Source organism: Osmerus eperlanus, chromosome 18 (genome assembly GCF_963692335.1).
Source record: "Osmerus eperlanus chromosome 18, fOsmEpe2.1, whole genome shotgun sequence".
In the NCBI taxonomy this organism is placed as follows: Eukaryota; Metazoa; Chordata; class Actinopteri; order Osmeriformes; family Osmeridae; genus Osmerus; species Osmerus eperlanus.
The window spans coordinates 1,714,170-1,724,407 of record NC_085035.1 but is presented as its reverse complement, the minus strand read 5'-3'; the positions used below and the strand labels follow the sequence as shown (position 1 = coordinate 1,724,407).

Below are 10,238 nucleotides of genomic sequence, written 5' to 3'. Positions count from 1 at the left end.
TGGAGTCATGTTGAAAGGTCAGGACATCAGGTCACGTCTGGATGTTCATCAACAGTCTTATCAAAAGGAACCGCCTGGGACGCTGGGTCTATCAGAGGTGTGTGTGTGTGTGTGTGTGTGTGCTTCACAGTTTGCTTCTGGGTGTCCATGTGCAATAGGGAATGTTGAGCCAGGTCGGCCATTTTTAGATCTTTTACAGCCTAGGACATCCATGGATGCACTCTGATGTGGGAGGACAACAGACAGACAGAGACACAGTCATTAAACTATCTGCCATGGTCTACGACCCCCCCACCCCACCTGCATTAATCCACCATAGAACCCAAGCTAACCGCTTTCAAACAGTTCACTCTTTCAACGACTTCAACATCCCACACGAACCGCAATCTCCACATAAAAAACGAATAGGTTTTCACGCTCGCCCACACAAACAAAACACCACCTCCCTCATATCAGGCTGCCAGACCCCTTTCTCCTCGGCTGCTCTGCTGGTCTTTAAGTTTGTTGTGTGCTGGACTGAGATGTCTGGCTGCAGGGCACGCCTCGAACATCTCTCGTTTTTTTTTTAAGAGTCCATTTGATGAAACGTCGAAGCGCTCTGATGAAGCGTTGTTCAAATGTTACACAGCACACAACTCCAACCACTCTCCCACCACACATCCGCAGCGCGCACACTTGCTCAGACAACACGCGCTCGCACGACACACACTCGCGCAACACAAGAAGACAAGCATGTGGTGTGGGATACGCACTATATACAGCACAAAACAAGGCAAGCAGTCAAGCAGATACTGCCTGACTAAGACTTCTAGAGCACATTTTGACATGGCAATTAATGAGAACTTGACATCATCAGATTACCAGTTCACATGATTATTAACAGAGATCTGGGGTTTTCGCCCCCGCGTCCACTGAGTCAATTTGCAGGCTGAAAATGAGAGTACAAAGTGAAGTTCAATATTTCGTAATGTTGGCCTTAGGGTCATGACAGACTTTTCCTTTTTAATTGGATACCTCATGCGGGCGGACATCTGTGGCACAGTGTGACGCAGCAAAGGCCAGTGCCTCAGTCTTTCATCAGGGCCGGGTCCTGACATTCTAGACAAAGGACATCTACTTGTGTTTGTTACGGTTTTCTAGATGGATTCGTAATAATTAGTCCAGCTACACAGCACCCTTCTCAGTGGAAGTCACGTGGTCTGAGAAAGTCGAATCTGGCCCCTCGTTATGAGATGAAGCTTCCTGTCATGCTTACGCGGCAAAGAACGCGCTGGTGGGTTTGCGTGTGTGTGTGTGTGTGTGTGTGTGTGTGTGTGTGTGTGTGTGTGTGTGTGTAAAGCGGACATGCAGGTCGATGAGTAAGGGGTGGTGGTGTGGCGAGTGTGGATGGAGAGCGAGAGGATGAAAAGCAGAGGATGACAATTTGCAGTCTCCCGGCAGATGGTCTCTTCACATCCTGACACATCTAGTACTCCCTCAGACAGTGCAAACAGCAACCGACGGGGTTTGTGTGTGTGTGTGTGTCTGTGTGCGTGTGCATGTGTGCCTGTATGTGTGTGTGTGTGAATGTGTGTTTGTGTGTGTGTGGAGGGGGGTTACTGAGACTGTAAGACATTTCATAAGCTGTTGACAGCCATGGTATAAAATATGCTAATCCATCAACAGCACCAGTACCTATAACGGTAAGTGTCCTCTGTGTGACTTCATGTTTCTTGCCTATTAACTGTAGAGAAACAAAAACGCAAAATATATATTCTAAAATGCTTGCTGAATCTATTGCATAGTTATAAGGACTACACAACATATATGGTAAAACAGCAATCAGTTGTCAATTGTATAATAGGCTTTCAACATGGATTTCGCTATGACGCTGGCTCAAGCCAGTTCCAAAAAGCTTGAGTCTACACTGCCATCTAGTGATAATAAAGATGAATTGCGCTTCTGTCAGTAAACACTGAACAGATATGACTTTGCATCGTCTTCAAATTATAAATGAACGTATAACCATTACAGACACGTTGGATGGTTAAAGGCCCACAGTGACAACGTAGACGAGTTAGGCTAATTGCCTTCTGATCAAGCTGTTGCACTCAATGTGTAAATTAAGTCTGCATTGTACATTAGGATAGGCTCAAGAAAATGCAAGTTTACCCGAGCAAGAAGTCCGTTCGCTTCTTTATCTAAACAGAAACGAAGATTTATCAGTTTATCAGCAGCAGAAAGGATGGTGTGGGCGGGGCATTTTGCAATGACGATGTGAAAGTTGTTACTGTAATTTCGGATATCCAAAATGAAAACATCGTAGGCCTATGTGGCGTACATTGGAATTTAATTTCAGGTACCCAAATCTTTATTCTTTGTGTAACTGTATACATCATCTAATGTAGTTTTAGCGATGCCGAGGCTTTCAAGACAGGAATCCATCGTGTCAGCTAATGCTAGTTACAGTGTGTACTGTTATGCCTCCATCATCTAGCTAGCTAGCCAACTATAATGTCATTGGTTACCACTGGTAACTTGGTGGTCAAGAAAATGAATACAGTATTGGCCAGCTAGTTAGTTTGCTAAGCTGACCATTATTAAAATATAACCTAGTTAGCTAGCACTAAGTCTATTGCTTCACTGCTACCTAACCACATTGCCAGCCGACTGCCCTACCCTTTCACAAATAGTATGCCGTTATACAGTACGGGTGTGATAGGATAGAAATTAGAATGTAAAACAACGTTAGCTAGCTTGTATATCAAACTACAGTAGCGAACAGCTACTACAACTACAGTAACAGTACTGCAGCTGTAGAGCTACATACTGTATACTACTAGCAAGCCAATATCGTTAGCTAATTGTGTAGTTTTATGAGTCTCTTAGTTAGCTTCAGGTAGCTTGCTTGCTCCTACCGGGAGAAACGCGATTGTATTAGTAAATTTATTTCATCTTCATTGTGTCGATAGAACTAAATTGGTTTTCGGACTTCTGTTCGAACAGTGATCTTAACTCAGTGCAACGGCTCGACCATCATGGGAAACACCAACAGCGAGAGGGCTGGAATGGGTCAGGGAGATAAGGGTCACCGGCGGGATAGTCGGGTTAAGGAGGGCGATAGACCCAAGATCTTGATGGACAGCCCCGAGGATGCCGATATCTTCCATGGGGAGGACATCAAGGTCAGACACAGTTGCTAATGATGACAGAAAGCATTGATCACCCATCCAGTACGGGGTTCTGTCTTGTTTAATCAAGATAAATCTTATTTATAGTGTTTTTTTCTTCCTGAAACGTTTATACCCTGCACGCAAAGGCGCCGTCGGAAAAAGAGGAGTTTCTTGCGTGGCGTCAGGACTTGGAGGCGGACGACAAAGGCCCGACTCTGGACAGACCTATGGTCTTCCGCTGGACTGGAGATGGAAAGGAGGTTTTCTTGTCTGGGTCGTTCAACAACTGGGCCAACAAGATCCCTCTGATAAAGAGGTGAGGGAGACGGTATGTGGTTTCGCTTTGGAGGGAGAAAAAAGAGGGGTTGGATATAACATGGTAATTGTTGTCTTGTGTGACCCAACAGTCAGAACAACTTTGTGGCGATCGTGGATCTTCCAGAAGGCGAACATCAGTATAAGTTTTATGTAGATGGGCAGTGGACCCACGACCCTGCTGAAGTATGCACATTTTTTCTGAACAAGGAATCGTTTGTGCCTCTTTGGCAGTTGTGGACATGAACAATTTTTATAATTTAACTAATAATTGACTTACAGTTAACTGATGTACAGTTACTATTGTTTTAACACGATGATCTCGTGTTTTTTCGCTACCCTCAGCCTGTTGTAACCAATCAACTGGGTACCGTCAACAACATCATTCAGGTGAAGACAACTGACTTTGAGGTGTTTGACGCGCTCATGGTGGACTCCCAGAAATGCTCCGACATGTCAGGTCAGCGCACTCTCTCATGTCCCTTAACACGACCTTTGACCGGTCACATTTATACTGACCACGTGGTTAAAGCATTCAGAGGACTTCCTGCCTCTCTCTGTTTCCGTAGAAACGTATGGTTCTTATCTGACACAGTGGTTTGCATGGGAAAGCTGCATAGGGGGAGGGGAAGAAGAAATATGTGCATGGAGTTGTCAAAGCTAATCATTAACTTCAGACAGAGTCATGTTGACTCTCTTTTCATACATTAACTTTAAAATGTTTTTTTTCTGCTGAGTCAGATCTCTCCAGTTCCCCTCCGGGACCGTATCATCAAGAGGCTTATGTCCCCAAACAGGAAGAGAAGTTTAAATCTCCTCCTATTCTACCACCTCACCTGCTGCAGGTCATCCTCAACAAGGACACAGGGATATCTGTGAGTCCACAGCTGCTTTGCTGTCGGCTTTTCCGCCTAGCAACTCATGACTAGTCAGTTCTGTCCTAGTTTGTACCTTAATAGCTGAGACCTGCTCCCGGATGAAGATTAATTCGAAATGATTTGACGTCCATTAGGAGATGTGTGTTTTTAATGTCGAGCACTTTCTCCTGCTGCTTTCAGTGTGACCCCGCTCTGCTCCCTGAACCCAACCATGTCATGCTCAGCCACCTGTACGCTCTCTCCATCAAGGTGAGACAAACACTAAAGATGACAGACTCTTTCAGACTTGCTGAGAGAAGACTGCGGAAACTTTCCCAGTCGGCAAGATGTAATGGAATAGGTTCCCAAAGTGGTGCTTTGCTAGAAATACAACTTGTTACTTATTCTCTCTTTCTTTCTTTCTTTCTTTCTCTCTCTCTCTCTCTCTCTCTCTCTCTCTCTCTCTCTCTCTCTCTCTCTCTCTCTCTCTCTCTCTCTCTCTCTCTCTCTCTCTCTCTCTCTCTCTCTCTCTCTCCCCTCTCTTCTTTCTCTGTGTCTCTCTCTTTCTCTTCCCTCTCTTCTATCTCTCTCTCTCTCTCTGTTACTACCTCTCTCCATCAGGATGGTGTGATGGTGCTGAGTGCGACTCACCGCTACAAGAAGAAGTATGTGACCACCCTCCTGTACAAACCCATATGAACCTCCCTCCCCCCCACCTCCCTCCCTCCCCCCCCCCCTCCCCTCCCTCCCTCACGGCAAACCCAACACCCCACAGCACCTGCACATACATATACCTCACTAGAGATTCACCTCACTCAATCACTTCAATATTACTCAGCCTGCCTTTTCCTTCTTTTAAGGAACCGTTGTCTACACACATATATATATATATATATATATATATATACCATATATATATGTGTATATATACACGGTATATAGTTTAGTAGCCCCTGCTTCAGCTGTAGAATGAGAGGGTAGGAGACAGAGGGCTGTGTTAGCTAACAGGCAGAACTCTAACGATGGTTTGAGAACAGACAGGAAGTGTGACGGGAGAGAGAATCGCTGGGTAGAGACTGGAGAGAGGCAGTCAGTCTGTGTTACGCAACAAGAACTCCTTTATGTACTTCAAACCAGACGTTCCTTGATCGAAATAAGAGATCAGCAACACTGTTGGATCCGCTGTGGGCCTTTTTTAGCAGTACCTTAGCGATGAAAGCAATTTCATCGAGTTTTTCCGACTCCCTTCAGTGTCTTTTGTTCTTGATGTCTGCTAACATTTGGGCAAAGTGACATCTGTATACTTTTGTGCCACTTATTTAACTCTATTTTCTCAGCACTTCACACAATGTTGAATAGTGTTTTTTTTATTTTTATTTTTTATCATAGAAGAGTATTTATGTAGCTGTATATTTTCTACATGACTTCTTCATGTGGTCCACCTCCATTTTCTTAGCACTTCACACAATGTTGAATAGTATTTTCTTTTAATAATAGAAGAGTATTTATGTAGCTGTATATTTTCGACATGACTTCTTCATGTGGTCCGCTTGGTCTAAGGGACCAGTCTAGGAAGGTGTTACAGCTAATAGGATGGTTCTTATAAGAACGTCAGTGTTGCGTAACATATTCCATATTTGAGTTGGAGGCCGGTACTTCAGAGAAGGAGGCGGACATATCAATGTGAACCTGATTATCATGCTGTTGTGTCAATTATTTCCCTTTGTGTCAGAGTTTTTATTCAAATGAAAATTAATTTTGTTGCACGATAAATGTTATTTCTAAAATAAATGATTGAACCGAAACACGCTTCCTCTCTCTGAGTTTCTGATACAGAAAATCACTTATTATTTATTAGACGTTTTACTTGACATTTAAGGAATACCTTCAGTCATAGATGCTACTTACAGTGTGACTGTTAGAAGCTACATGTGAACTGTACAGCAGCCCATGAATAGCCTTCTCTATCATGAAACATCTATACCAGTGTACTGGAGAATGGCCAGTAGACTGTAGTAGAAAGCTGTGTCTTTGATCTGAAAGAACATGACCCACAAGGTTAGAAGACGTAGATTGTAAAATGTACAAAATCACCTGACCTGTGGAACAAACACTGGATGGAGCAGAACAGGTTGGAAGCTGACACCATCTTTAGTTTGACCTGGCAAAAGTGACACAACCCATCATATCATTTGAAAACATTAATGTACTGATATAAAATAAGCAAATTACAAACACTTGTACAGTCCTCAACGACCTCTGCCATTAAAACCTCTAACGTGAAGGTCAGGATCATACTTCTAGGAAGAGAGCAACAACTTGTATGTCAAGGATCAAAGTTTTATAAGTAGAGATAGAAATATTTGCCCCCCAAAAAACAGAAATGCTTCAAGCCATTGACATTTAGTAATTTAGCAGACTTACTTACAGTAAGTACAGGGACATTCCCTGTACATTGAGACATGTTCCAGTGTGAAGACTCCGGAACACAAAGCACCCAATCAAACAGGCCGCGGGTGGAAATGTAAACATTTGACAGAAGTTCATTTAAAGTGTGGGATTTTTTCAAGGCTGTGCATATGTTGCTGTACGCCACGTACGTTGCTTCATGTACAGTATTGTACTGGACAGGTCTCAAGGCTAGAGGGCTGGTATATAAACCACCCTGTCACAGTGGTGAGTGGAACCTCGTTTCAACATGAACTCCCTCCAAGCCTTTTTACTTGTGGCCTTCTGCCTGTCTGTTGGTAAGTTTCAAATGTTGTTAACTGTATTTAAAAAAACAATTTTACACTTTTACACTTACTACTGTGAACAGCTCCAGGAGAAAGGATATTCAAGTCTCACCACAAACCTAACTCAGGGGTGGTGACGCTAAAAGCTTCTCCTCAGATCTTTGAAGTGGCGCTGAAGGTTGGCTGCATTGTTTCTCTTCATCTTCCGTGTGTTTGTGTGTTTGTGTGTGCTGTAGCCCAGGCTGGCATTGACTACAAAGCCCTGTGGCAGTTCAGAGACATGATCCTGTGCACCATGCCTGACAGCTGGCCCGTGATTGAGTACACTGACTACGGCTGCTACTGTGGCAAGGGGGGTTCTGGGACCCCTGTGGATGATCTGGACAGGTCAGAGGTCATGGGCTACTGACCCTAGAGCCATGTTGTTGTTTGTTGTACATAGACATAGTAATGATTCAAATAAATACATTTACACCTTTTTAGGAGTAAGAGAGCGTAAGGAATATTCTTTTCATCTTGCGATGCAGGGCTGTAGGTTTTGTTTTCAAATGCTGGTGGGACAGCTTGTTTTTTATAACTGAGGATGGTAACCCTAATCCTAGCCCTAACCGTTATATAATTGTCTTCGTAAAAACTGTGTATGTATGTGTGTGGGGGGCGGAGGGGGAGGGGGGGGGGGCACACATTGGCCATTTTCAAAACCTGTGGGACATGTATTTTGAATCCCACCCATGTATAGTGAAACCTACGCCCTAATGTGACGACTCTGTACTTTGTCCCAGGTGCTGTGAAGTGCATGACCAGTGTTACACTGATGCCATGCAGCACAGCGAGTGCTGGCCCATTTTTGACAACCCCTACACCGAGATCTACAGCTACAAGTGTGACAAGGCCACCAGGAAGGTCACCTGTGAGAGTGAGTTGAACCCAAACAGAACTGGACTGGACTCCGCCTCATCAGATACAATCCACACTTACCTGCATCTGTGTTCTGCTTCTCATTGCTGTTCCTCTCTCTTTCTCTTTCCATCTCTCTCTCTCTCCCTCTCTCTCTCTCTCCCTCTGTATCTCTCTCTCTCTCTCTCTCTCTCTCTCTGTTTCTCTCTCACCCCCTCCTCCTCTCTCTCTCTTTCTGTTTCTCTCTTTCTTTCTTTCTTTCTTTCTGTCTCTCTCTCTCCTTCTCTCTCTCTCTCTCTCTCTCTCTCTCTCTCTCTCTCTCTCTCTCTCTCTCTCTCTCTCTCTCTCTCTCTCTCTCTCTCTCTCTCTCTCTCTCTCTCTCTCTCTCTCTCTCTCTCTGTCTCCCTCTGTGTTCCCCAGGCAACAACGATGAGTGTGAGATGTTCATCTGCGACTGTGACAGGAAAGCTGCCGATTGTTTCGCCACGGCCAGCTACAACCCTGAGAACAATCACCTTCCCAGCGACCGCTGTCATTAAAAGTTTCTGTAGTTCATTTAGTCACCGGACAAGCCACTTGCTCAAAAACTACAATTACCAAAAACTACAATTACCAAGAAGTTTACTAGACCCTCAAGCCAGAAAATATGTTACCTTGCCTTTTGAGTTTGACATCTAAATCTACCTCTCACTGTTACATTTACATATTTAGCAGACGCTCTTATCCAGAGCGACTTACAGTAAGTACAGGGACATTCCCCCGAGGCAAGTAGGGTGAAGTGCCTTGCCCAAGGACACAACGTCAGTTGGCACGGCCGGGAATCGAACTGGCAACCTTCGGATTACTAGCCCGATTCCCTCACGGCTCAGCCACCTGACTCCCTGCTGACTCACTGTTGTCCCACTCTTTGTCAATCTCTGAAGATTTACTCCTCAGATATCCCTGGTGTCTACCAACAATAAATTAAAAAAGACTCATTGCATCATGCTGGTATACTGTCAGATTATTTAAGAGTATTGTAAACACATTTCTAAAATTACGTAAATCAACCGATTTCTAAAATTAAAGCAATTTACACAATCGCCACAAGAGAGCGCTACTGCATTTTGAACTTCGCAGTGGAAGGACGTCACAGACATCGTTTATGGACGCTATCCTTTGCTTAAGTGATAAACACACTTCAATAATATATTCATAGGATGCTACAACAATTTATTATAAGAAAATCCTTCCTTGTTGCATGATAGAATTGAAGTCCCATAGCAAGAAAATATCTGACAGCTTACAGCATCCCGGCACTGGTGACCTAGGCAACCCCCCCCCCGTAGACGAGGTTTATGTAATATGTCCGTATACAGTACTGTGCAAAAGTCTTAGGCACACAAGATATCTTACATGACTCTGTATTTGTGTGGTTGTGTAAAACTGCCTTTGTGACCCAAGCCCAGTGTTGTATACAGAGACATATAAAGATGTTTTCACCAAAGACAAAGTGACCTGCTCTGGGCGGTCCACGGAAGACCCCTGGGCCCCTCAGGTACGGATGCTCCCTGATAAAAGGGCAGGTCTCCCCCTCTCCCCCCCATCCCCTGAAAGCAGGGGAAAGCAACAAAGACACACTGTTCCCAGCGCAACAGAATCTCCCTGCCATTGTGCTGGCTGAAGGGGTGAGGAGGAATGAATGCCCGAGAGAGAAGCTCATGCTGTGGGACATCATCCAACCCTTCACAAAGGCTCTGGAGGGAACACAGTGTGCTGGTATGGGATTCGAATGGCTCTCCGGCTGAAAACCGGAATAATACCGCATCGGTCCGGATACACTTGTTGTGCTGCGAGCTTTGTGTGGAAGGGTCTCTGGTCTCGGAGTTGTAAGTGCTTGTGGAAACGCAATGCACGGTGGGATTGGAAGGCCTCGCAGAGTTGAACTGCAGTCTCTCTCGTGTGCTTTTTGAATCCCTGCGGTCATTCTGGGTTACTGATATGCTAATCACGCATGGCAACCATCAGGCACAGCGGTGTATCCGTATCATAGGGAGGCGAGAGAGAAGCAGGAAAAACTTCTGTGATCAAGTTTACAGACGGGGCCAGTGAATCACTGCACATTCTCACGGCGTGAGAAGTTCTTTATCTTTAAGGAAAACAAAAAGGGTCCTCTCATTCACTCCAGTTGAAAAATTAAAGAGGAATGTTGTGTGTGGGGAGTGGGTCTGGACGGCTCATGCTTTCAGAACAACCTCACAAGAGTGAGAGCAAAGAAGACACAAACTTAAGCGTAGTAGTTT

The 10,238-nt window shown here is 44.6% G+C and overlaps 2 protein-coding genes across 3 annotated transcripts; both read left to right on the top strand.

Annotated features, from left to right (window-relative positions):
• The first annotated feature begins 2,194 nt into the window (after nt 1-2,194).
• prkab1a (protein kinase, AMP-activated, beta 1 non-catalytic subunit, a) lies at nt 2,195-6,127 on the top strand. Of its 2 annotated transcripts, none has more exons than XM_062484309.1 (8): nt 2,195-2,338; nt 2,986-3,164; nt 3,299-3,468; nt 3,560-3,653; nt 3,813-3,857; nt 4,209-4,342; nt 4,526-4,594; nt 4,946-6,127. In XM_062484309.1, the coding sequence occupies exons 2-8, from the start codon at nt 3,018-3,020 to the stop codon at nt 4,953-4,955; spliced, it is 669 nt and encodes a 222-aa protein (XP_062340293.1). In that variant the 5' UTR covers nt 2,195-2,338; nt 2,986-3,017; the 3' UTR covers nt 4,956-6,127. The 2 variants fall into 2 exon arrangements, with proteins under 2 accessions (XP_062340293.1, XP_062340292.1); XM_062484308.1 differs by having other exon boundaries at nt 3,813-3,927.
• Nucleotides 6,128-6,990: 863 nt separating this feature from the next.
• On the top strand, nt 6,991-8,711 carry LOC134038758 (phospholipase A2-like). The gene is made up of 4 exons (XM_062484310.1): nt 6,991-7,071; nt 7,296-7,446; nt 7,842-7,975; nt 8,377-8,711. Exons 1-4 carry the CDS (start codon nt 7,023-7,025, stop codon nt 8,493-8,495), a joined length of 453 nt encoding a protein of 150 aa, XP_062340294.1. The 5' UTR covers nt 6,991-7,022; the 3' UTR covers nt 8,496-8,711.
• Nucleotides 8,712-10,238: the final 1,527 nt, after the last annotated feature.